This window comes from Canis lupus, chromosome 14, assembly GCF_003254725.2.
Source record: "Canis lupus dingo isolate Sandy chromosome 14, ASM325472v2, whole genome shotgun sequence".
Classification (NCBI taxonomy): Eukaryota; Metazoa; Chordata; class Mammalia; order Carnivora; family Canidae; genus Canis; species Canis lupus.
The window spans coordinates 14,086,668-14,114,336 of NC_064256.1; the positions used below are offsets into that span (position 1 = coordinate 14,086,668).

Below are 27,669 nucleotides of genomic sequence, written 5' to 3' on the forward strand. Positions count from 1 at the left end.
TCCTGGAAAAGAATTCTACTGTCCTCGGCTACTCCTCAGGTTAGGGGTTTAGTCGGCCTCCAGCTGAACCAAGCTCTCCCTGATGCATAGGACAGCTTGTCAGACTGGAATGGAAAGATTAACATGGCAGTTACAGCAGAGTTGAACTCAATGCTGAAACTGCAAATTTCAGGTCACTACAATATTACAGGATGTACTAAAATCAATACTAGGCAAATGTAGAGTGTTAAGGACGGGCAGTCAGGAATATTGAAAGTGCTAATGAACTTCCTTTTTAAGCAATCTTTCAAAAACCATGCTTTAGTCCATCCAGCCTAATATATGGATTTGAAGGAACATTTTGGAAGCCAGCGTGAGTGTCCTCCAATTTCTGGTAATGTTGAAAGGGACTGGTTATGGAGGCACACTGTCTCCAGTTCTGATTGCAGCTCTGCCTCTTACCAGGCAAGGCACTCAATGCTTTTAAGGCTCAGTTTTTAATTCTGAGAAATGGGGGTAATTGGTATGATGATTAAGTAAGATTATGTGAAGTTTAGCACAGGCTTTCCTATAGTATTAAACAACGAACATTATTATTAAAAGCCTTGCAGGATCCTCTTGAAGCAGGAAACATGTAGAACTGGATGCTTCTGTCTTTAGGCTAGGGCAGGGGTGCACTGTCCTGATCATCCTTGCTCCCCTTTTCTCTGACATCAATTCCTTTCCCTTTCAACCTTGACTCTGCTCCTCCTCATTGTGGTCTTTTTCTTCCTTCCTCTTAGCTGGGAGTTCAGGGGGTTTCAGAGGGAATTACACTGCGTGCAGCTATAAATTTGGAGTGTGTGGGAGGAGCCTCTTCGGTTGCCATGTTGGCCTGGAACTCTCTGGGCTTTGGCTTGAGCTTGAGGAAAGGCAGTGCAGAGGAGAGTAACTAGAACTCTCTTTTCCTTTATTCTCCTAAACAAATCTTTAGAAGAGTGGAGGGTTTTTCTACATTTTAATTCTAACTCATAATAAAGAATTGGAGCAGGATCATGCAAGGATATGTTTGGTGTGTGAGTGTGTGATGGACAGGTGGTATGGATGCTGTTAGTAGGGGTAGAGACTAAAACCAACACCTGGACTGCCATTTTACCTTGACTTTGGGATGAGGTCCAGAATCTTTTGGGGTTCCTGGAGGTAGAATTCATTATATACTTTCATCATTGTTGTGGCTCTTTTCTGGTCCCTGAACGATTAATGCATGAAGAGCTTTAAGTGCAATTTGTAATTGAAGTAGCTTGTGAGTAGGGGCTTTTCTATTTGCTTCTAGCTTGTTCCAGATTTATAGCCTCTATTTATCAGTTTTTATCTTGCTTTTGAAAGAATGATCAACCCATCAGGGCTGTTGCTGTCCAGTTGTGCAGGGCGTTTAATGTCTGGTCTGCTGGCTGAAATCCAACCTGAAGTCATCCATTGGTGAAATTATTAGCCTCGTCCTGTTGGTATCTACCTGGAGGAAGGAAAGCTTTTTGTTCCCCCCTACTTCTCACCAAAGTCCAGTGTGGGATAATACACCCCTCCCTCTGTTTGGCCAGCTAATACTCTCCCCTCTCTGAGAGTAAAACACAGACACATAGGATTTTGGAGTGTACCTACTGCTGAGCTCAAGTATGTATTACATAAAACTGCAAATCTGTTAATGTGCTTTAGAGCTCATGTACTGCCTCTCCTTTTCCTTATGCCTGAAGGGAGGTATTTTTACTTCCAGATGCCGGAACTACTGTGATTTAAAACCTTTTAATCATTTTCTTTTGGAATGCCAATAAGTCAAAACAAGAATTAAACAAAACTGGAACATATTTTTAAAATAACATTTAATGAATACAAACTTATAAAAGTAGTCATCCCTTAACATGGGGAGAACATACAAAAATAAAAGGTCTATGAGCTTAAAGCTTTTCCTAGAATACAGTGCAGCTTAGTCTAACATTTTTATGCAGAACAGTTTGGATTTGTTAAAAGCTGTACAGTTCATTATTTCCATCTACTCCAAACTCATTCTTTCCAACCCAATGTAAACTAGAGGAGTCAGCTGTGTTAGGATAATCAAGTTGGTTTGGTGGTTTGGGGAGGAAGGATGTGGAGAGGGACAAGAGGAGGAAATTGGCTTCTCTGGTCCATTGTGAGGCTTGGAGCCCTTGTGGTTGAGGCCAAGGGTCAGGCTTGGCACTGTAAAACACCAAAACCACTGGAGGTGTTCTTCAACTTCTGGCTTCATGGATGGCTTTTCTTAACTACACAGGCAGAACATTTTTACTAGGTTATAAAAATAGAGTTTTACTCTAGGTAGGCTTGGTTTTACCTCAGTGTGGCATTTCAATTTTATTGACAAACTATGGCCCAGTAAAAGCTCTTTACCAAAAAGCATGGTTAACCCCAGAGGCTTTCTTTACATCAACCTGGATAGTATTTAATTTTGAAGCAACCATTCTCTAGACAAAGAGCAGCCTTCAACTCTGGGACACTTACATGGCTGTTTTGCACAAAATGGAGTAGATGAGTAGCAACATTTTCTGTCTTTTCCCTTGATACTCTAGGGTCAGCATCACACACCACAGGTCTGCTCACAGTTTTCCAGGATTTTCGTAACCTTGCTTAGGTGGGTCATGGATAAATGAATGAAGCATGTGTTCTGTGTATCTTCTCAGTGTACATGAACTGATATGAAAGACAAAATCTATGAAAGGTATGATGAAACCAATGCCTTCATCCAATGCCAATGATATGGACAAGGTTAATTTAGAAATAATTTGGCAATATATATCAAATGATATTAAAAGTTCCTTAATTTTGTAATCTCAATTCTTGCTAAGTATTCTAGTGAAATAATTTAAAAAATGGAAAAGAGTTATAAGTGCTAAGATATTCTCTGAAATGTTATTTGTTTTAGTAAAAAACAGATATAACCTACATGTTTAGTGTAATGGTTGAATAAATGCCCATTTGATGTAATATAATTCAGCCACTAATAATACACATATATCATGTAAGTCAGAGAATAAAACCACTGATACATTAAGTGAAAAAGGAAGGATGTAAAATTGAATGTAGATGGAACTATTTTCAAAAAGTTTTATAGAGAAATATCCTAGATGGTGGGTGATGTTTTAATATACTTTAATCATTTTGCATCATGTAGATATGATAAGTTGAAAAAAAAGAAAAAATAGATGGCCTTTATAAGGCAGGCAGAAAAAATGCCAATCTCAAAGCCTTTTGTTTATTTCAGTTTGTGGAAAGAGGGTACATGAGGCTCCTTTCAGCTCCATGCATGAGCCAAGAAGGCCAATCCTGCTGAAGGTCATCTTGGAAATGGCACTATCATTAGAGACGGAGGAAACCATCCTGCATTCCAGCAAAGATTTGAGAATGAACCAAGTCTCATATTGCAGCTACTGTTCATACCTCTCTAACCATAAGATTTTACATAATTCTCTTTCATCTATGCATTGGTCAAATTTATACTTTCATTATTCATTTAATTTCACTGCTTAAAATTATAGTAAGCCCTGATTATAGAAGCCACTTTTTAATACTAGAAATCCATTTCATAGATGATTAGTATTGAACGATATTTGGAATATTCTATTCACCAAGCATACCATAATACCTAAATCATGCAATCCTAGTATAGTGCAACTTTACAAAATTCATTTAGCTTGCTATCTAAAATTCTGGGTTTTTTTATTTCAACTTCTTGTGCAAGGGCTTTTATCAACCCTTCCTTGCTTATTGTATAATGAGAAAATCCAAGCAGATATCTCTCAATTTTAACTCAGTGTACACCTTTCCCTACACCTATTCCTTTTAGAGAAAGGATCTTATGACAAGAATAATAGATTTGCATATATCCAACCCATGGTTACTTCCAATCAGTTGTGATATTTTTGTGGTGTTATAAAATAGTTCTCCACAGTACAGATCCATGTTGGCAAAAGCAAAATCAAAGAGTACATTAACTACAGAATTCACTATAGCAATACTTATGATCACTTTCACTTACAAAGAACAGTAAGAAAAATTCTCATTCCTTTTACTTCATTTGGCCCTCCTTCTCAGATGTATCTCAGAAAGCCTTTATCAGTGGCCACCATCTTACTGTTTCTTTTTCTTTGCATTCAGCTCTTGAACCAGAAAAGGAAGTTGCATGTATTTCCCCTGGATTTTGCAAGACATTAGGTCATGCATGTTGCCCAAAGCAAAAAAACTTTTTAGCGTGAAACCACAAAGCTAACTGTGACCTTAGCCCCGCTGCCTCCGGGAAGAAGAGAGGCAGGGACCTCCATAGATTCATCACTAACCTGAGATTAAATGGCAATCTATTCCTGTCAATTTCTAAAAGTCAGGCAGCAGTTCCTTCTCTGTTAACAAACTTTAAGCTATAGTGTGAGAAAAATTCTTTCTTAGCTGTGCGCATTACATAGTCTCCTCTAAATATACAATACTATAATTGAGAGTCCAGGTGAATTGAGCTTTGCTTTAAATATTGTCCATCTGATGTTGGTTTTGAGTTCCTCTCCCAGCCCTGGCGGATTCGTGTAAGGGTCTTGTCTATACATGGCAGGATGAGGATAAACTTGATCACCAGCACGGTGCAGGGAATGATGAGCGCTATCACATAGGCTGAAGGAAGATACCATATGAGACTTGCAGGACTGAGGAACCTCTTTCCGCCGTACACCAAGGTGTGGGCTGTGCACAAGATCAGGGTCAAGTAACCCAATTTGGACTATATAAGCAAGAAAAAATACATATAAAAAAAAGAAAAAATACATATATATTAGCACTATATTTACAACTTAAAGTGAAACACTCTAAGCCAATGAAGAATATTTATTACCAACCACAAACCTTTGACATCTGTACCATTTAGAACACTCTTCTAAGTACTGGAGAAAGCATTAACCCTCCTTTGGGATGACAAATATTTCATTAAAAAAAGATTGTGCTTACAAATGATATGGTGGTTTTATCTTTTTTAAAAAAATTTTATTCTTGAAGTAGAGTTGGCATACAATGTTGTATTAGGTTCAGGTGTCCAACAGCTTGATTCAACAATACATTTTGTATGCTCACCATGATAAGCATAGGTACCAGATATCACCATACAACGTTATTACAATATTATTGACTATATTCCCTCTGCTGTACTTTTAATTCCCAGGATAGGTGACATAGGTGAAGGGGATTAAGTGGTGGTTTTATCTTAACTTGGCTGGATGGGAAAGTTTGCTAAGAGTAAACTCTTTTGAGTTAGAATAAATAATATACTTTGGCTTCTTCCCCAATGGAAAACTCTTTCCTTGATCAACTTTTCTGGAGGCCAAAGGTGAATAAGACACAATATGTCCTCAAGAAGCACCACATTAGGTTATGTTACTGACTAAAAGCAGATGCTAGATTGTTTCTATCACAATAAAGAACAATTAGAAAACTTTACTTTTGTTTATGTGTTTTGGCCTAAATTCTAAAGCTCAACATTTATTTCTGTCTTAATGCCTTGACTAAAGGTGTTAACATGAGAAAATGTTGACTGTATTTGTTCTCGGGGAAAAACTGCAAGACTTCTGAAATTTGAATAGTTTTATAAAATTCAAATCTAATTTCAGTTACTAAAGGTCTTTTCTCTTATACTGGTTAACAATGAGCTACATCAGAATAATCTGGAAGGCTTGTTAAAACACATTGTTGGGCCGCACTTCCAGAGTTTCTGATTCATTAGGTCTGGGTGGAGCCTGGGGATTTGTGTCTCTAATAAGATCCCAGGTGATACTGGGGTTCTAGGTACACACTTTGAATACTATTAGTTCATAAGAATAGTAACTAAATGCCAGACATGTCTGGTGGTTGATATGTGGGAAAAAAACAATTTTCCCTGTTACAGATCGGCCTTGAGTCTGGTATGATAACAGTCTAACATAGCTTGCTTTGATGGTTTTAAACTTGAGTTTAATACATGCCTTTTTGTATCAATATATCTGTATTCTAACGTTGATTTTTCAGAAGTAGAAATTTTGTCTCTGGGTTTCCTTTACCTTGTGCCTAGCACAACCCTATGCACAAAGTCTATTAGTTGTTGGTACTTTTCACTAGCTACTCTTACCTGTGGCCCTGGGAGTAGGCAGTGATCTGGGCAAGTGATGCCCAGTTACGAAACAAAACTATTATGCTAGGCCTTTTGGTGCTAGAGTTTAGCATTTTCTCACTTGAACTTGGTTCACTTGCTATTTTTGTGACATTGCTAGGGAAGTGAAGGAGCAAAATGAAAATCTATGCGTGGTATGAGAGAAAAATGAAAATATTTGTTAAGCTGGACTTGTGCAATATAAAGGAGATTAAGTCTTGAAGCCCTTACCTGTACAAATCGGAACTCTCTCCAGTTGACCATATTGCTAACTGATGGCAAAGAAGTGATTCCCAGGAGTACAAACAGGAAAAACCCAAGGATTCCCAAAGCTACGTAGGAATCACTAAGCCAGGCAGTAGAAGTGCTAAATAGATCTTGTGTCTTGGCTGTTGCCTAAGAAAAATTATAAGTAATTTTAAAAAATTACATTTTTTTACAAACTGCCCAAACTTCTAAGGGGACTGAAAAATACCTCTGCATGGTATATTTGCTCAAGATAAATTGTATGTATTTCTTAATAATCACTTGAAAATAACTGAAGAGAAAAAATATACTTGGAAGTGATATTTCTTGGTAGGAAAAGTAATTGGTTCTGCTGGGACTTTATTATAATAGTTGACTCCAGGAGTTGTGTAGAAAGTTTTAATTGACCCCATAAATTTGAAAACAAAGTAAGCATTTACTTAAACCTTCTTTACTATATGGCTTTTTGTTCCCCAAGCAAAACTTGATGTTCTCAAATGATTATACCAAGGATTCTCTTTTTCTGCCTTACATGCTGATTATTCATACACAGGAAGCTTGGGTTCTTTCATGTTTATTTGTGTCGTAATATAGCATCAAGTCTGTCACACCACAGATTGAGAAAAATCAGGCCCTTAAAATGAGACTCTTACCCAAGAACTTCCCATGTATTTGTCAGGGAAATAATGTAGAGAAATCCACAGAAGTACCATCAATAAGTTATTGACTCATAAACTTTGAGAATGCAGTAAGATTGATCAAAACCAATTATTTCCAAACTAGAATGGATGGATAGCACTTCCTCTGGGACTGCTTTCAGACTCTCTAAGCTGATTCTCTCTGAATTTTTGACTATGCAGAAAATAGTATTTGACATTTGCCCAGAATTGTTCAGTTTTCTAGTTATTGAGGATGGCTCTCCTTGAGTCAAACATTAATGAAGTTATAAGCACCCTTTGTGAATTTGTTTACCTTCCTGTGACACAGGTTTGAACAGCCCCCTTATTTATAAGATGGTTGGTTTTGACTCCCATGTATAAAAATAGAAGTTTGAAAACACATTGGTTTACATTTATTGACTGTACCCCTCCACAAGGAATTCGAGTAGGTGTTATTAAGTTTCCTCAGCCCCCAAATCTGTCAGTTTGCCAGTATTCCAGTGAGTCTTGTAAATCTAAATTTCATTCTCAATAGTTGTACAAGATCTCAACTGAATTCATTAAAAAACCAAAACCAAAACCAAACCAAATCAACAACAACAACAAAAGAAAACAACCAAAAACAGACAGTAGCTCTAGTTACTTTAAAAAAATAAAGATGTGGTGATCCCCGGGCGGCTCAGCGGTTTAGCACCTGCCTTCGGCCCAGGGCATGGTCCTGGAGTCCTGTGATTGAGTCCCTCATTGGGCTCCCTGCATGGAGCCTGCTTCTCCCTCTGCCTGTGTCTCTGCCCCTCTCTCTCTGTGTCTCTCATGAATGAATAAATAAAATCTTTAAAAAAAAAACAGTAAAAAAATAAAAAAAGATGCTTAGAAAGTGATTTTTCTGTAATTGTGAAGTGTAATATGATGTAGCAAGATTTCTCTTTGATTTAAGGAACTGGAGAATATAAATGAGTAGAGATTTACCTGGGTAATGGTTCTGTTTTTCAGTGTCCATCGTACATAATAACGGATAGGAATCACAAGTGTGTAGAGGACATGGAGGAAGGCAAATCCCAGAGCTACCAAGCCAAGCTGCTTTCTGCAAAGCATCCAGTGGTCAAGCCAGTCTGGGAATCGGCGGTATTTTGTACCTCGGTACAGTTGCAGAATGGCAGCAATAACACCAGGGAGGTAAACCAAGGCAAGCAGTGTAAGCGCTGCTATCGGAAAGATACGATTTGGAATGGAAATAGCCAAGCGAAATGTGATATCTTTCTTGCTATTAACATAAGGGTAGATTATGTCTCTTATAACACAGTAGAAGAAGAAGAAGACACATAGAATAGCAGACAAATAGAAGGGGAACTTCCACATTGGAAATAGTTGCAGGGGGTAGTTTTCAATTTCTTTGGCTGCCATGAGAGATCCTTGATCCAGTGGAGTAAGCCCAAGAGTACGAACAATATCCATCACTCTTTGCTTGGCATGGCTATCATTTCCGCAGACAAACACCTGGGTGAAGAATAATTAATTAATAAATAATTAAATAATACTTATTTTTTGTTAATAGTTACCTTGAAAGTCTATATAAGCACTGTGCAGAACAAGGACATGCTTTTCAAACAAGGATGGTAGACACAACATGTTTTAAACTTGCACAGGTGTGCTGGATATTTAAGCACTAAGGTTTAGGTTGAGGGTGGTTTTAAGCAGATTGACCTGATATAATAGGACCTGGTTCTCCACAGGGTGAAGGGTTTGATTTTTCTTCTGTATTTGTGGGTGCTACATCATCTATGGATTACCTTAATCTCAGTGAATAAATGGAACCAGTTTCATACAGTGTAATGGGAATGGAAAGGATATCCATCAACAATTTAACTGTGTTATTTTTTAGTACTTACACAAGGCCTCTGGAGCCTGACACCACTGGGTTCCATCAATCTAAAAGTTGAGGGTGCTGACAGTGGGCATAAACCACAACAATCGACTGTTTTACTTAGTTAAACCCAAGAAAATTATACATGGCATGTATTAGCAAACTGACATGTAGTGTGTATTTTATTTTGGAATTCTATGTTGGCGTCTTTGAGGTAAGTGCCCATTACAACATTCACTTTTTAAAGATTGAGTGTAACTTAATCCTTTAATTTTACCTGCCGATTTGCATCCAGTGTTCCAGACTGGAGAGCCCAGGCTGAGATGGTGTTAAATGCTTTTACTATGTGGGCTCCTGGCACCAAATGAGCAAGGTACTCTGCATTAGATTCTGGATACTGATTGATTTTGAGGTTGTTGCTGATGTCAACCAGTATTTTTCCTTTGAACACCTCAGTTAGTTCCTTGAGAAAATCATAATGCTCTCTGTGGACTGCTATGATTATGATGTCCGATTTCTGGGCTGCTTCTGAATAGCTGAAGATCTCTGCACCATGGGGCAGCAGACTGGACTTCTGGGGATTTCTACTTCCAAAAACAATAGAATAATTACACTGGAGCATTTTAAATGCTAGTGATCTTCCAAAATCTCCAGTTCCAAAAATGCATACAGTCTCTTGCTTTTCTGAAGAATATATAGTAGAAGGAAATGCATCTGTAGAAGTTTTTTCCATAACTGAAAGATAATAACAGAAATGGGAAACAAATATGAAAGCTCAACATGGAACAATTATTGTCATATATATTCTCATATGTGTCTTACTGAACAAAATCACTGGTCAAAAACTTCTTTTGTTGTATAAAGAGATGCAATGAAAAACCAGGACACTTATTGGCAGATGCTTTAAAGTTATATGGACATGTGTTGCAATGATACTGTTTGTCCAATACTTAACAGTTAGAAGAGTTCTCAGAGCAAAATCTAACAAAGAATTCACTAGTAAGGAAATTGTAGAGCAATTTACTTATGTTTCATGATACAGAAAATCCTAAATAAGACATTAGCAAACAGAATCCAGCACTGTTAAGAGAAAATGTACATTGATCAAATGCAGGTTATTTTAGGAGTGTAAAGATGAATTCTGTAAATTCAATATTAGAAAATCTACTAATATAGCTTACCATATTTAGAAGACGTAAGGAGAAAAACATAGTCATATTTATGGATGCTGTATGGGCATGTGTTAAAATTTGACATTTATTTTTGACTTATAGTTAAAAAGGAACAGATAGGTATTTCCTTAACATACAAAGTATCTTTCTCAACCTAAAATCTAGTATCTAACTTAAAAAATAATTACCAAAAAAAATTATTAGAAACACTCCCGGAAAAGTCATTAGTCAAACAAACATGTCTGCTTTAACCACGTTAGTTAGTATTGTTTGGAAATTCTAGCTAACATAACTGACCAGAGAAAGAAATTCCAAGTATAGAAACTCAAAAGGAGTTGTGAGTGATGAAACTAGTTTCGCAAAACTGGAAAAAGTCAACTGAAAAGGTACCATACATATAGAGTCAACCCAACATCTTGTTTAGGAACCCAATTAATATCAATATTTTTCATATATTAAAAAATTGGTTTGAAGATTTAATAGAAGAAAGGGCCCTACTTAAAGCTGCAACAAAATAGAGAAAATATTTAGGAATAAACTTAACAAGATAACAAGACAGATACATGGTCTACATGAAAAGAAATATAAAATTCTACCCAGAGAAGATTTATGTAAATGGAAAGGTACAGCATGTTCCTGGATGGGCAGGCTCAGTTTTATGCAAATACCAATTTTCCTGAATTTAATCTCTAAATTCTGAACAAGAAAGTACTGAATAGGGGATAGTTCTATTAAATATTAAATATTTAATATCTAAATATTATAAACTTAAAATAATGAAATAATATGGTGTTATCACAGGAATAGAAAATGTTTAGTGAAATAGAGTAAAAAATATAGAAACTGACCTAAGCACATATGATAAAGATGTCATCTCAAGTCAGTGAGAAAAAGGTTGATTATTCAGTAGCAAATATTGATTGGGACAGCTAAATAGCCAATTGGAAGAAAAGGTTGAATCTATACCTCATATTCCTGGTACAAGGAAAATTTGAAATATATTAACGATTTAAATTATCTATCTATCTATCTATCATCTATCTATCTATCTATCTATCTATCTATCTATCATCTATCTACCTTCCTACTTTAAGTAGAACTACAATAAAAGTAGAAGGAACCATGTAGAATTCTTTTATAACTTGAGGGAAGAAAAGCCTCTTTCCTATATCACAGATCCCTGAAACCATGAAAGAATAAAGGGCTAAATAAAAATACAAAGTATGTCTCTCAACCTAAATGTAGTATCTAACTTAAAAGTAAAAATTGTCATTTATATTACATAAAAAATGTGATTTCATAAAAACAAATACCTGCAAAGCAGAAACCACTGTAAGCAAAGTCAGAAGATCAACAAACTAAAAAATATTTTTAATTCCTACAGATAAAAAAAGATTGCCCATTAGAAAATTGGACAAAGAATATAACTTTCATCCTAAGGTGATGCAACAATAGTAAAAAAATCTTAATCATATCCAAAATAAAAGAAATGCAAGATAAAATTAAATAGAAATACTGTTATAAAGCATGTGAGTTACTTTTTTAAAGTTTTTGAAATTTAAATTAAAAACAAACCAAGTAAATGTTTTAAAAGTTCCTATGGTCCAATAGAATAATCTAGGTTGTCCTGAAGTATATTATTTTTTCTTTCAGTAATGAATTTTTCTCAAAAACTTTATTTTAAATAACATTTATTATTTACTTTAAATTTTTCTTTCATCTTTCTTCTTTCTTTCTTTCTTTCTTTCTTTCTTTCTTTCTTTCTTTCTTTCTTTCTTTCTTTCTTTCTTTTCTTTCTCTCTCTCTTTCTTTCTTTCTTTCTTTCTTTCTTTTTCTTTCCTTCTTCCTTCCTTCCTTCCTTCCTTCCTTCCTTCCTTCCTTCCTTCCTTCCTTCCTTCCTTCCTTCCTTCCTTTCTTCTTTCTTTTTCTTTCCTGTCTCTTTTGTTCAGTAATGTATCCCCAGTGTTAACAAGAGCACTGACTATGACAGACTAGGCACTTGAAAAAATTTGTTGAATGATATTAAAAAGGTGGAATGTAGATGTTGGAAATAACTGTTTGCTTCGTGTGCCAGGCACAGTGTGGGCACATAATGAAGAGGAAGTTGAATGATTAAAGTGTAGCCCCTAGGAAGAATAAAGGAGAAAAGAAGTTGGGAGGGTGTTGTGAAGACATTGCTTCTTTCACCCAAATGGGTTTAAAGTAATCCTCAGTGAATTTGCTGTGGAATTTTAAACTAGATGTAGTCACTATTCAATTCTTTTTTTTTTTTTAAAGCTTTTATTTATTTATTCATGAGAGAAAGAGAGAGAGAGAGAGAACGACTGAGGGAAAAGCAGGCTCCATGCAGGGAGCCCGAAATAGGACTCAATTCCAGGGCCCCAGGATCACACCCTGGCTGAAGGCAGACGCTTAACAGCTGAGCCACCCAGGTGTCCCACTATTCAATTCTTCCATGGTGGATTTCATGCTGATTGTAGAGCAGATGAAGCTTGCACATTTTTAATGGGATTTCAGAAATTTGCCCTTTCCTTCGTAGCCTATGGAAAACACCCATATTCTTACCTGAGTTTATGCAAAGATGTGTCCCTGTATCACAAGCAGATCATTTAGAGCTTTCAAGTATTCAGAAGTCATGGAAGAAATGAACAAGAAATACAAGACTTTCCTGCACTTCCACAGGAACTCTTTGAATAATTGAATTAATCACCACAACTAACTCACTTTTAAAACTAGCTGGTGAGTGATATCTTGAACTATGTCAGAGAAAGGCATGAGCACATGTGGAGAAGCACCTGATGATGATACGTGGCCTTTCATATGGAAACATAGCTGAGCTGTTGAGAAATTCTTAGTAGCATCTGCAAACACAAACCAGTTTAGCAATTTATATTATATTGGTTAGCTGCTAATCGGTTAACACCTGCTTGTTATAACTTAAATCTCTCCTACTGGTGAATGAAGCCTTGATTATTGTGAATGTGTTCAAAGAATGTCAGTTGGCAAGCTATCCCCTCACCTTTTATTGAATCTTTTTTCCCCTCCTATGTTATTTTTCTCTCTCATAATCAGATGAACATTTGCAAGCAAAATACAGATTTGATAAAGTTACCAGTGTCCTGTAATGAGATGGATGATATCTTTATTGACATATTCTCACTTGGATCATTTTAATTAATGCAAAGAGAGAGTGATTCCAGACTATTTTGACAATTTGGCAACTACCTTAATTTATTCTAACCTGTCATAAACTTTATTTTAATGGAGATATCAACTAAAGAGCTCTTTTTTTTGGGGTGGGGGGAGTCCAGCTCTTACTAGCACTATCAGCTTGAGTAAATTACTCAAACTCTTGGTGTCTCAGTTTCATCATCTTTTTTTTTTTTTTTTAGTTTCATCATCGTTCAAATGAGAGATTGATAGTACCTACTTTGGTGACTGTGAGAATTAGATGAAATAATGTTTGTTTTGTTTTGTTTCTAAGAGAGAGAGGGAGAGAGAATAGAGAAAGAGAAAAGGGGGAGAGGAGAGAATCCCAAGCAGGATCCATGTCCAACACAGAGTCCCATGTGGAGCTCGATCTTACAACTCTGAGGTCATACATGACCTGACCTGAAAGCAAGTCAATCACTTAACCGACTGAGCCACCCAGTTGCCCCATGGATTAATGTATCTTAAAACAGTTCTTGAGACATAGTAAGTACTCAGTAAATTGGCTATCATTAATAGATTATTCAAGTATCTAGTGATTTTCTAATTTTCCAATCTATTAATTACCTAATTAATATAACCTTTATACAAATTCTATAAATTAAGGGTTAATTGTGCTTCTATAACTGATTATTGGAAATATTTAAAATTTATCTGAAATAGTATTCAATAATTCTTAAGAAATTTCTGCTTTCCCCACTTACTGCTTATAAATAAAATCTTATATAAAACGGCTTTAGAACATACAAGTTTATCAAAACACAGATGTATAAACAGCTCAAGAGTGAATTTCTCTCATTTGTAATTCTTACTCATTTTAATATTTCCCTCTTAAAATGCAGGTTGGCAATCCAGTGTAAACACACTTGGACTGTTACCAACCATTGAAATTATTTTTACTTTCTTAAATTTTCAGAGTTATCACTGGACAAACTGGAGATACAAAGACAGTAGGAAGATATAAAATAAAATATCACTTACTGACTTAAAAAAAAATACAGTCATTCCATTGGGCAATTAATTACTCCTTATCAAGTTATAGAAGTTCTAACGTTGATAATTGTGTTGACCACATCTTGAGCTCCTCCTCTCCACATCCTCCTGGTTTTACTTCCAGTTACTGGGCAGTAATGGAGCTCTGCTGAACTCCCTCTGCCCAACAAAAAGACTCGCTTTGGGGACCCACATCTTGTATCTCTTGATTCTTGTCCCAAGGCTTCTCTGATACCTACTTCTGCTTAATTTTCACACATGTATGACCCATGGGGCCAGCATTGACCAATGGGGGATGGGACTCCAAGGATAAATGCTTACCCTTTCATCGTCTGGCACTCAGTTCTGACACATTTTATAAGGCTCCTCAGAAAGTCCCAGTGAATTGAGCACAACTCCTCTGTAGTAGTGGCCTACTTAATGTTTTTTCCCACGATCTTTCTCATGTTCCTGATTTATGCTTCTTGTCCTCACTCCTGCTCCTTGGAATCACTTCCCTGGTAAACTATCTGCATGCAAACCTTTGTCACAGGCTCTACTTGCAAATCAACCCAGGATAATACAACTTTTTGATAATTTATTTTTCTGGAAAAAGAAAAATGATTGGACCTCAGGTTTCCATAACTGGGATGATGGAATAACATGTGAAAAATAAAAAGTTAGTAATTCTTTGGAAGAATTTCACCCTGAACTCTTGGAAAAAATTCTAATAAAAGGAGTTCATAAAAATGAGATGTATGCATAATCTAAACCACAAGGGAGATCAAGTTGAGGGTATGTTTTACAGTAAGTACTATGTAAAAAAGGAAGTTATGCCTATTTCTGACTATTTATAACTCAAAATTGCTCCCATTTGTAAACATGGATTAATGGAGGTAGTAAGATTTCTTATGCAACGACTTAAAAAAAGTTTCGTAATCCTAGTTTACTCTTAGATGTAGGAGGAAGGAATAAAGAAAATAAGAAAGGTGGTACACAGGGAGCAGAGTTATTAAGGGGAAGAAGAATTAAGATAGTTAAAACATAGCATGGTGATTTCTTTTTCCTTCTGCTTTTTACAAATCTCAGTTCTGTGTAACAGAAAACACAACAGGAATACCCCCTAGATTGGAAAAGCTCCAGGACTGATTTTTGTCTCCTATGGAAGCATCTCCCACAGAGGCTCCTGGAGACCAGGGCCAAACAGGTAAAGTGATCCTACTGGATGTTCATATAGATTAAGAGATTGGTAATCAATAGTGCAGATGCAAAGGGTTGAAGATGACTTTGAAGCCATGGTAGCAGCTGCCAGAGAATCATGTGTGCGTGTCTGTGTGTGTATGGCATTAGACGGGGAACCAGGTGTGGCTCATGTAGAGTCTTGCCTGTCGTCTCCCTTGGTCTGCAGATCCCACCCCAGGCTTGGGGAACCTGAGGTGGCATTCTTTGGGATATTCCAACTAGATGTCCCATAAGGATCCTAGGGCTTGTCTGGCTTTTGCATTTTACTTCTATCACCACCCCCAGAGGTCAGAGATTAGGGAGGCCCTGGCTATTTCCAATTTAAGAGGATTCTAGCATATTAAAAACATGGAAATGTCCAAATGAGATAACAAAACCTGCATTTTTAAAATGTTTACACTTAACAAATCAATGCTATTAATGATAGAATAATTTTATTTGAAATGGTTATAGAAAAAAAAAAAAAGAAATGGTTATAGACTCACAGGAAGTCCTAAAGCTAGTACAAGAGGTTCCTGTGCATCCTTCATTTGCTCTACTGGTTGCACTGTACATAGCTATAGTGCAGTATCAAAACTGGGATATTGACATTGGTGTAATGTGTGCATATGTCATTTTATCCCATAGGTAATTCGTGGATCCACTGAGGTTAAATCAGGATACAGAGCTATTCCAGCACTACCCTGTGATTGTTGTACTTGCCCTCTTCCCTGCACTCCTAACCCTTGGAAACCATGCATCTGTTCTTTAAATCTCTAATTTTGTCATTTTTGAAATGTTTTATTTTTTTTATTTTTTATTTTTTTTGAAATGTTTTATAAATGAAATCACACCAAATGTGATCTTTTCATAATGGCTTTTTTTTCCCATTTCACATAATGCCCTTGAGGTCTATCCACTTTGGTATGTGTATCAGTAGGTTCTTTTTTATTGTTCAGTAGTGGTCCACTGTATGGACTTCATTTGCTTATTTTTTACCTATAGGCCATTTGGTGAAAAGTCATCTCACCTTATACCATCTTCCAGTCAGATTTTTATGTTTTAGCTGTTGAATTTTTATATATTCTAGATATGAATTATTTGTCAGATATGTGGTCTTCAAATATTTCATCCCGCTCTGTGGCTTGTTTTGTCATCATCCTAGCAGGGTTATTGATATAGCAGAAGTTTTAAATTTTGATTAAATTTAATATATTGCTTTTTTTCTTTTATGGATTGTGCTTTTCATGTCATATATAGGAATTCCTCACTTAAACTTTGGTCCTGAATATTTTCTCCTCAAAGCTTGATAGTTTTATATTTCACATTTAAATCCATTATCCATTTTGAGTTAATTTTTATATAAAGTCTGAGGTTTAAGCCAAGTTTATTTATTTTTTTGCCTATGAATATCTAATTGCTTCCCTACCTGTTATTTAAAAGGCCATCCTTCTTTCATTGAATTGCTTTTGTACCTTTGTCAAAAATCAGTTGCCTGCACACGTGTGGCTCTATTTCTGGCCTCTCTATTCTGTTCTATTGATCTATGCATCTGCCTTCTGCCAATTCTAAGTAGCTTTGATGCCTTAAAATTAGGTAGACTGATTCTTCCCACTTTTTTTTTTTTAATTTTCAGAATTGTTTCAGATATTCTAGTTCCTTTGCCTTTCAATGTAAGTTTTAGGATAATCTTGTCCATAGCTATAAACAATTGTATATTTTAACTGCTTATACTCCAACAAATCACTGATTTTGGCATATTCTAAAAATACAACACAACCTATTTTGTTTATTTAGGAGATAATTACAGTTTGTATAACGATATTAATTTATGTTAAAGCATAATAGCAATGTACGGTTATCTGATAAATAGATACAAATCTAAAGTTGTATAATGGACTTCTTTTCATCCTAAGCAGTATATTTCTGTATATGCATAGCTGTCATTTGGAAAATACATCAAAATAAAAATTTAAAGTCCCTTGTGTATCAGCAGCCAAAGGCTAACTGACTTTTCCCCCCTCTTTTTGCCCTGGAAGAGATCCTATTCCTTATTCCTCTTAGTGAGAACAGGAATCAACAATCCAACCAGGCCACTTCTAAAAGGTGGGCACTTTTTTGCCTTTCTTTCAGAAAATGGGCGATTTGATTCCCCTAATGTTTTCACAGAGTGAAGAGGAAAATATGTGAATACTTATGAATATAAGATCATTTGTAAAAATGGGAAGAGGAAAGAAAATCTTCCCCCTCTTTCTCAGGTGCAGATAGACCTGAAAGGAAAAATTAACCTTCATGAATCTTCTTATATCTTGTATCCTGAGAAATTTATAGAAAATACAAATTAAGGTAAATTCTTTTATATAAAGATTTAATCTTAGTTATACACAATATTATATTTGTTTTTGGCTTACCCAATTTTGCATATTTATACAAACTGAAAATGCAAAAAATATTTCTTTAAAAAGGTTTGGAAGTAATCATGAGAAGGACTATAAAGACAAAACTATCATCACAACACACAAATTTGGGTAATAGAAATAGTGTGCTGGGAATCATAAAGACGTATAAGTGACAAAAAAAAAGGACCCATTTAGAGAATTTGGTTTGGATGGGAATGCAGGAAGAGGAGGCCATGATGGTGGTACAGACAGATGTCTTCCTGGCACTCTTTCTAGACTTTTATTTGACCATCAAAGCAACTTCTTAGAATAACTAAGGTTTATAAAATGCAAATACCACCACAAAGGATTATACTAGAAACCAGGGGTTCTCAGCCCTGGTGCATATTATTATTATACAAAGAACTTTTCATAAAATACAGATGACCAAACTCCTGGAGAGTCAATCAACAAGTCTAGGGTAGAGCCTGGGCAATTTTTTTTTTCTCCAAAAAAAGCTCCCCATGATGATCCTACTGTTGAGCCAAGAATGTGAACTAGTGCCTGTTAGCTTTCAGCTAACGGCCTGCTACAGTGGTTTTCTTCACACATTAAAATCAGCTAGGTAGATATTAAATGCTAGGACACAACCCTCCTGAGATTCTGAATCAGTTGGTCTGAGAAAGAGCCCAGACATCTGTTATTTATTTATTTATTTATTTATTTATTTATTTATTTATTTATGATTTTATTTATTTATTCATGAGAGACACAGAGAAAGAAGCAGAGACATAAGCAGAGGGAGAAGAGGACTTAGGGAACCACTCAACTGCTGAGCCACTCAGGCATCCCCAGACATCTGTATTTTAACAAGCAAACAAAGAAAACAAACATACAAACAACAACAAAAACCAACCCAAACAAGCAATCGATTCTAAAGAGCACCCAGGACTAAGCACCACTACAAATGAAAAAAGATAAGGGTGTCTTTTTTGGAGAGGGATGGTGGGGAAGAAAAAGGCAGAGAGAAAGCAGGGTGTTGATGAGGTTGTCAGGGGTTGCTGGAATATTTCACCTGCCTTACAACAACTTTTTCCACGAAATAGTCATTGGCTGAATCTGAGAGGCTAGAATTCCTATTTTTATGAAAACCAGAGGCAAGAATGAGTGTGCAGGACCCACAAGGAAGAGAATCAAAGGAGCCAGACTCAGGGCTTGGTGTCAGACTGCGGGTAGGCTTTGTCAAGGAAACCTTGACAAGTTGTTCTCCATGAGCCACAAAGTTCGTCGGATCAAATCCTCCCACAGATCTAACAGAGTACTCCTGAATATTAACTCTCACATTGTGCCATTCACTACCTCATTTATCATTTGGATAAAATAATTATTAAAGATATTCTCCCCCTTTTCCCACTTAAGAATTCAGCTTTGAATTCTGAAACGATTGCTCATCGAAGAGTATGAATTCTTTGGCAGGTAGTATCCCCACAGGATGCATACACTTCCACTGATGTTGTACCACACAAATCCAGTGATCTGGCTTAGCCCCTTCCAGGGAGTTAGAACACAAATAACACTTTTAAACTCTGTAAGATGTGACATGATTTGTCATTTTAATTTGATGCCTGGAAACAGGGATTTTTTTTTTTTTTTAGTCCTTCCTTCTGTTTTATTTTTCCTTCTGAATTTCAACCCGAAAGCACTACATGACTTGACAACATATTTGTAATGAGCTGAAGCCCATCAATCAAATATTTCCTTTTATCACAAGGCATAGGGGCAGGAGGGAGTTCTGCAACAGTGCCAGGCTTTTTGTGATTAGAGCATTTGTTTTAATATATCCCAGGGAGAAATGGAAAGCAAAAACTATTTTAAAAAATTTAAAACCTTCCACTAACATGTGAACCCATCCAATTTTTTCACTGAGGTATTTCTGTATTTAGTGAGATCAGGGTTCTTCAGGGAAAGCAAGCATATTTACATTTAAGCCCATATCCTTTTCTGACAGGTATATATTATTGCAGCAAAATCAGAAGACTTTGGCTTAAAAAGACCTCTGATTGCAGTTTATGAAAAATGTAACATCTAGAATCAATGGATTCTTTTACTAATTATATTTTTTGACATTCAGTCTTCAGTGTCTATATGTTATTTGAAAATATAGTTAAAGTATATTTCTTATTTTAGCCTCTGTGGTTAGAAGTACCTCTGTTAGTAACAGCCACTGACTAACATATCTAGCATTTAACGCATTTAATCTAAATAAGGAAACCACTGCCGGTTGGTTGCTGAAAAACTGATAAATTATTGCAATTGTATTGTAAGAAAATGTTATTTATCTCATAGCAACCAAGTTTACTGGTGATTCGTTTTTATGCTAGCTAATAGAATAATACAAAAAGAAACAGTAGTCTTAACTTTTATGGTTTGATCAAGTCCTAACTAAATCTAACCTTCACATTAATGTTCTAGAGGGATATATACCTCCTCAGGAATTGCTAATAAGTAGAACTAGCTATGGCCTGTGCTATAACCAAATGATTGTTAGTAACATTTCATTACTAACCAATGAATTACCAAGACAGCAAGGAGATGCAGATCTCTGTTACCTATTTTAATTGTACTTTAAAAGAAAAAGGATTTACTTTTAAGTTCTTTGTGAAATTCCAGTTCATTCAAAAATCTTTTTAATGCATGTTTTCTCATTTAAATCTCAGCTTCATCTGTCAAGATAGATGAAGATTGTGTTATGATTCCCTGGCCAAGAATTTTATCATGTAGGTTCATTATCTACTGACTAGGCTGGTTAGTTCATTTGATTAAAGCCTGGGGCTCATGACAACAAGGTCAGGAATTCAGTCTTGTCTGAGTTAATTTGCCTTGACCTCTATTTATCTTCTAAATGCTGAACAACTTCTTACGAATCTGTAATTCACCAAAGATTCAGCATCAGGACAGAACCTGGGCTGCCACCACCAGAAAAACAACTGTATCTCATGGATTAGGTGGCATTTTGCTTATACACACTACATGAGCATTTGTTTACTGAATAATTTGGGGATTGCAACAACCCACTTAGTATTTAGTGTTAATGGATTTTGCTTTTTCTAGGATTACTGTGGTCAGAGATTTTTAGCAAGAGATTTGATCATTTCTATTTTTTTTTTGTATTGAAGACTTTATTGATTTATTTGAGAGAGTAAGAGAGAGAGAGAGCATGCAAGAGAGACCACCAGCGGGTGGTGAAGGGCAGAAGGAAAAGGGAGAACAGCAGACTCCCTGCTGAGCAGGGAGCCCTACTTGGGGCTTGATTCCAGGACCTAGAGATCATGACCTGAGTCAAAGGCAATGAGTAACAGACTGAGCCACCCAGGTGCCCTGATCATTTCAATTTTGAATGAAAAAAATTTTTTTTTGTTTCAGTAAGCTTTCTATTAATAGTCTTTTATCTTCATATTGAGACCACTAAATTATCTGAATATTGATAATTGCTAAATTAGTTTGGGGGTAGAGGAATTTTGATGTGAATCTGATCCTACTCTGAAGTCTTTGCTGATGAAACGCCATTCTGCTTCATGTTACCTATCTTCTTACCATTTTTTAGAACTCTCCTGGGGGTGGGGCACCTGGGTGGCTCAGTTCATTGAATGTCCAACTCTTGGTTTCTACTTGGGTCATGATCTCAGGGTTATGAGATCGAGCTGGTCGCTCCCCTCCTTAGACTCTGTGCTCAGCGTGAGTCCCCTTGAGATTCTCTCACTCTCCTTCCGCTCCACCTCCTGCTCTTCAGCACACATGTTTTCTCTCTCTCAAATAAATAAATAAATAATAAAAAAGAAAGAAAGAAAGAAAGAAAGAAAGAAAGAAAGAAAGAAAGAAAGAAAGAAAGCAAAGCAAAGAAAAAAGAAATCTCCTGGGGGTGATTTACAGATTCTTGGGAAAATAGTCTCCATCTTTTGGGTATCATTTTCTTCTTTCTAAGCTGGCTCTCAGAGGCAAGGAATCCCCAGTGGCCACTGGGCCTCTAATGTTTGCCAAAACTGATGAGCTTGAGCTTGAGGGCAAGACCTGGCCTTGCAGCTGCTCCATGTCTTACCCCAGGGAACAAAGTGCTCTTGAAACTAACTCCTTCCCCCTTCTTTGTGTTAGCCTGTGATAGACAAGTTTGAGAGAGGTCCTGGTTGATAAATATTTTTTAATGAGATGCTCCCTATTTTAAATTCCTTGGTTTTCAACCTCAGCTCATTTCAATGGTATGGCTAGAGCTGGCCTACCAGATGAGGGCTTGAAATCAGCCATGGTGAGAGTTTTCCCCCATGAAAACCAGCAAATGCTAGCAATTGGGACTTTTTTTTTCTTAGTCATTTACCAGCACTCCACCGGCTGTTTCTCTTCCACTCATCCCTTCTCCTCAAGAATGGCATGTGATCATGGAAATGGGAAAATAATTTGGCTGATAGGGTGAAACACTTTTCCATTCCTACCTGCAATTTAGGCCTAAATCTCTTTCCCTAGGGGCCTCCCTTCTCAGAGGGCCCCTACACTCTAATGCAAATGGGGTCTGTGTGGCTCCCTCTTGACCAGGAAAGGACCTACACACTGTCTGCCCCAAACATGGAATTAACACAATGCTGCCTATAAATCTGATACTTTTAGACTCTTGCTTCCCTCAGGGAGATAGAGGTGGGGGGCCTCTTGCTGTACCACCCTCCCCAAACGTATATCTTTCCATTTTCCAGGTATGCCTCAAGAATGCACAATTGGGGACTGCAGTCTGGGAAAACCAGAGGCAACTGGCACCTTTCATTATTAACTGAGCCAAACCATTTGCCAATCTATGAACTGTTTTCTCCCCAACATCCTTTCCTTTTCTATGAAGAAATAATGGGGAACATAATTTTTTTGTATAAGTATGATTTGCTGTAACTTAATTCTTTTGAACTGTTCACTAAGCTTCATATCTTATGCCATGCTTTCAGGTATTAAGGAAGGTCTAACGTGCTTTACTTAAGTTAAACTAATTAAAGCCTTTAAAAATTCAATATTCCAATTTTCATGACCTCAGTTAAATGCCTTAATCGTATTGTATCACTCTTTAAAATGAATTAGACTCCAAAGTATTATAGTTACAAATTTTTTTTTATGAAACTTACCCGGTATAAATCTTTTTTTTTTTTTTTTTAATTTTCTTATTTATTTATGATAGTCACACAGAGAGAGAGAGGCAGAGACATAGGCAGAGGGAGAAGCAGGCTCCATGCACCGGGAGCCCGACGTGGGATTCGATCCCGGGTCTCCAGGATCGCGCCCTGGGCCAAAGGCAGGCGCCAAACCGCTGCGCCACCCAGGGATCCCGAAACTTACCCGGTATAGTAACAACCTAATAAGGTTACTAAAATTAAGGTTAATGAGAAAAAATGCCAAGGTTCCTGCAATTTCCTCCTTCCTTAAAAAAAAAAAAAAACCTTATAATAATCTCCATTATTTATTTTATATGCACCATACAGTGCAAAGCAAGCTTATGCTTCTCCTGGATTGGCAAGCAGTTGAAATCTGGACACTTCAGCCTTAGGTTGTACAGTGCAGGGGGCACCTCTGCTCATGTCCTGCTACCTCCATAAGAGTTCACATCTTCCAAAAATAAAAATCAGTTTATCAATGTCTTGGTAGGGCTTCATGTTTTCAATAAAGTTTTTGAACAGATTCTCAGTGCTAGGCACTGTGCTGTGCTCCAGTCTTGGGGAGGATGGAGACACATCATCAAACTGCTCTAACCTGCTGTGTAAGGACCCAAGCACAGGAATGTGCACAGCAGACCCCACATTAGAGAATGGGCACTAATTTAGAAAAAGTGGAAACAGAACAAGGAGTATACTAAAGTCTGCACGAAATTGCTTCAGCCATTGTTTAATTTGTGTTCAAAGCTGTTTCCACACCCTGTAAAAAGAGCAGGCATAGATGAAACACACAGAATCAGTGTGGACCATTAATTGCTCCCTCATCTTCCCAGCATTGGTGCCATTGCCACTGAACCTGATTGGAGCCTTCTGCTCTGTTCTTAATGCCATTTTTTCCCTTCAGTATTTGGATCTGAGACAGAAGAGACTCCCTAGTTTGCATTCTAATAACCTTCTATGAGGTGTGATATATAGTTGTACTGCTACCTTTTTGGTTTCTTTCTTTTTTTTTTTTTTTCAAAATGATAGTTCCTAACTTTTCAAAATTACCCTTCACACACATTTTTTTTTCCTTTTAAGATGAAAAGTGGGCTTTACTTCAGCCTGACATTAGGATTGCTCATACAATCTACATTTAAAAAAAACCATATTTCTCTCAAAACAAGTCTTCTGAAATATTTGACTGTCAAAGTACAACGTAGTAAGAACTCTCCCACATGGTATCATAAACTCTTCTGGGGCATTGTGGAGAAGGATTTGGATCAAGATGTCAACATCCTGCCTAGTTAGAGTGGAAACACTTCCTCTAGTAGAATAGTACATTCTTTTTGTAGTGATACATTTCTGAAAGATGATCTTCAAACAGTACAAGCATTCTTTGTTCTCTTTTTCTTAATGATTTTGGAAGAACAAATTGTTTATGTATATAGGCCAAATATGTTTTCTGATCATGCATTGTTTTAAGCATTAATTATCCTTTAGTTACCTTCTTGGCTTTGTTCCTTCCAGGACTAATTTCTTCTCAACAATAGAACAAGTGTTAATTAAAATCATTTTGGAAATGTCCTACAAGTCATTCAAAATATCCTGAACAGGTTTAATACATCATGCAGAACTATTCAGAAAGTCTTCATCATTAACTAATGAATGATTTTCTTTGGATTTACAAAGAACAGAATCAAATAGGTGACTTCAGAGTTCTTGTCTTTGTAAATCTTATTTCTGTTATTTCTGGAGTAACTACAACTTCAAAAGAATCCTCCCACCCAGAAAACTACATTATTCATAGTCTGCATAGAATCTTACAGTAAGAATTATAGGTAGATGTGGGGATACGCACTTAGCAAATGACCTCCTTCTTGGAGGACAACCCAGAGGACACTAGCTATAAGGAACCCTAGCAAGTCTTCAAGTTTGAAGGGTTATTAGGCACATACCTTTGTCAGTAGCTTTGTGGCCTTCTTAAGATTTTTAAAAGGAAATGATTTTTAAATTCCAGTTGACAAAAAGATCCAAATGACTTCTAAAGAGAACAAGAGGATGAGGATCATGAAACACTAGATTGCATTTCTGAGGGTGATTACAGAATCAGCTACCTGGGAGACTTTAAAAGGAGAATGAGGGCAGCCCCAGTGGTGCAGCGGTTTGGTGCTGCCTGCAGCCTGGGGTGTGATCCTGGAGACCTGGAGACCTGGGATCGAGTCCCACGTCGGGCTCCCTGCATGGAGCCTACTTCTCCCTCTCCCACTCTGCCTGTGTCTCTGCCTCTCTCTCTGTGTCTATGAATAAATAAATAAAATCTTTTTTTTAAAAAAAAAGGAGAATGAAAATAAAATAAATAAAAAAGAAAAAACTAAAAAAAAAATAAGAGAATTTATGTCCTTTTAATAATGGCATTAACAGTGGTAGAGTGAGTAGGGGCAGTCCTTCAGGAGATAGGGAAGAGCAGAGTGACTGCCCAGGATTGCTTCGATTTTGAAATTCTATGACATCTGAATCCATTTTTTTTTTAAACTGTTCAGAAGCAGGCTCAAGGCCCAGGGTTTTCAATTTATTAACAGGCATATAAAAATGTATTTGGTTACTTCTAACAGCAGTTAGCAAGTGTAAGCAAGGCAGAAGTCTAGAAATTATTCTCAGGTTAGGGGTCAGGTCTTGTACATATTGGTTTCTGAAACCTGAAGCTTCTATGTGAACTTCTGCAGAACCATAAATGTTGCCAGTGGAGAAAGTGCTATGACCCAATTTCTCTGTACACATGTACCATTTACTTTACAACCACAAAGCCTGATAAATAGAGGAAAGCTTCATCCTGTTTTCTGAGTTGGCAATGTTTGCCATGCAGATAGAAAACATGCAGGTGGAATTTCATTCCGTGCTAAATCATAGCATTCTGAAAAACTCGAGGCCTTGCAAAAGGCTGTATCTCAAAAAGTTACTGCTTCAAATAAATGTGCCATTTTATAAAATTACACCTACTGGATCAGAAAAAATGTTCTTTCATGTGAGTGACATTTATATGACTGCCATTTATAGGGAATAGGACATTCTCACATAGCATGGCTGAAGAATGCTTTTGAAAGCTGAGAGTATTCTCTGAATGATAAACGTGGTAGAAGTCTAAGACACTTGTGTGGGAAGAGATGCCCCACAACCGAGTAGCAGCCCTATGAAAATGAAAATTGGCTTATTATGAGGAAAGTAATTGCTTGGTTATATTTATTGCATGAATGAGACTTTCAATGCATTTCAAACCAGCAAGCATCTTTAGTAATGGACTTTCACTTTGTTACAGTGTTGGACTGTGAGGATCATCTGATCCAATAGCCTTTTATTTTACATACAAGGAAACAGAGGCTAAGGTGGTGAGCTGCTAGTTGGAACTAGGAATAGGATTCTCCAGCTTCCCTCCCCTATCCTCCATCCAATTCATCTTCATCACACCAGTCATCTTTTTTAAAAAGTTCCTAAATTATTGGGTAGCCCTATGGCCCAGCGGTTTAGCACCACCTTGGGCCCAGGGCGTGGTCCTGGAGTCCTGGGATCGAGTCCCACGTCGGGCTCCGTGCATGGAGCCTGCTTCTCCCTCTGCCTGTGTCTCAATCTCTCTCACTCTCTCTCTCTGTCATGAATAAATAAATAAAATCTAAAAAAAAAAAGTTCCTAAATTACTATCTGGAGCGAAAAACTACCATCCAGCTGCCTCTGGACAAACAGGGAAACCAGGCTATATTTATTCTTCACAATAAATTACACGTCAAAGTGTCTCTGGAAAGGACACGGATATCGAGGTCAAGGACGGAAGCGGTGGCAGCTCTGAGGACAGATCTCGGCTCTTGGGAGGGTCTGGGGCTGCGGAGCCCGCCAAAGCTACCTCCTTGCAGGCTCCCTCCCCAGGAGCGCCGCAAGACCGCTCGCACCCCGAAGTGAGGCGCGGAGAGGAAGGCACACCCTCCGCGCTCTCCGGGGCGAGGAGCCGTGAGCTCGGGGAGCTAGACGCCCGCGGACGCCCCCTCCTGGAGCGCGGCGGGGCGGGGGCGCGGGGCGCGGGGCGCGGGGCGCCAGCTGGCGGGGGACTGGGGTCCTGGACGCAGGGGCCCGGGCGGGTCGAAGCGAGCAGGGAGCGGGGCTGGTGGCGCAAGGTGCGAGGCCGGACCCACCTGCTGAGACGTGCTCGGGCGCAGCTGCGGGGCGCGGGCGGGCTCGGCGAGGGCTCGGCGAGGGCTGCGCGTGGCGCCTCCGGCGGGTATAAGAGGCCGGGGAGAGCCGAGGGAGGGCCCGCTAGTTTCGCAAGATGAGCGGTGAGGAGAGCGTTTCCAGGAAGAGTTCGAACTGGGAATCCCGGGCAACTGGAAGAACCAGACCTTCCGGCGCTCCGCTGCTGCGATCGCGGCAGACACTGCCCAGGGACCAGCCTCCCGGGGTTTTCACGGGTTTTCCCCAGAGCCCTTGGAATCTGTGCAGTCCAGGCAGATGGAAGCTTAGCGAGGCTGAGCACGATCCCTCTCCTGAGGCGGCCAGACAGCCCTGAGTAGCTGTGAAAACACTGCCTACCTGGTCTAGACTTCCAGGCATTTCTCCCATTGCCATTTTGTCTCAATTCAGCATAAGAGGTGACACGTCTT

General features: G+C 37.8%; 1 protein-coding gene and 1 long non-coding RNA gene across 3 annotated transcripts; one reads left to right on the forward strand and one right to left on the reverse strand.

The window, feature by feature from the left end:
* The first annotated feature begins 276 nt into the window (after nt 1-276).
* Nucleotides 277-17,375, forward strand: LOC112674986 (uncharacterized). Its single transcript, XR_003145695.3, has 4 exons — nt 277-373; nt 8,044-8,226; nt 15,358-15,475; nt 16,138-17,375. It is a non-coding gene; the product is annotated as an uncharacterized LOC112674986 (long non-coding RNA).
* On the reverse strand, nt 1,819-27,441 carry STEAP4 (STEAP4 metalloreductase). Of its 2 annotated transcripts, XM_025471472.3 has the most exons (6): nt 27,205-27,441; nt 24,982-25,067; nt 9,192-9,649; nt 8,020-8,547; nt 6,377-6,541; nt 1,819-4,750 (listed from the first exon to the last, which is right to left on the reverse strand). In XM_025471472.3, exons 3-6 carry the CDS (start codon nt 9,645-9,647, stop codon nt 4,466-4,468), a joined length of 1,434 nt encoding a protein of 477 aa, XP_025327257.1. In that variant the 5' UTR covers nt 9,648-9,649; nt 24,982-25,067; nt 27,205-27,441; the 3' UTR covers nt 1,819-4,465. The 2 variants fall into 2 exon arrangements, with proteins under 2 accessions (XP_025327257.1, XP_025327258.1); XM_025471473.3 differs by lacking the exon at nt 24,982-25,067 and having other exon boundaries at nt 27,205-27,440.
* Between the last annotated feature and the right edge of the window lie 228 nt (nt 27,442-27,669).

Coding starts and splice junctions, on each gene's coding strand:
- STEAP4 (XM_025471472.3), bottom strand. CDS start 9,647: ATGGAAAAAACTTCTACAGATGCATTTCCTTCTACTATATATTCTTCA. Junction 6,542..8,019: donor AAAACAGAACCATTACCCAG/GTAAATCTCTAC, acceptor AATTTTTCTTAG/GCAACAGCCAAGACACAAGA. Junction 4,751..6,376: donor GAGAGTTCCGATTTGTACAG/GTAAGGGCTTCA, acceptor TTGCTTATATAG/TCCAAATTGGGTTACTTGAC.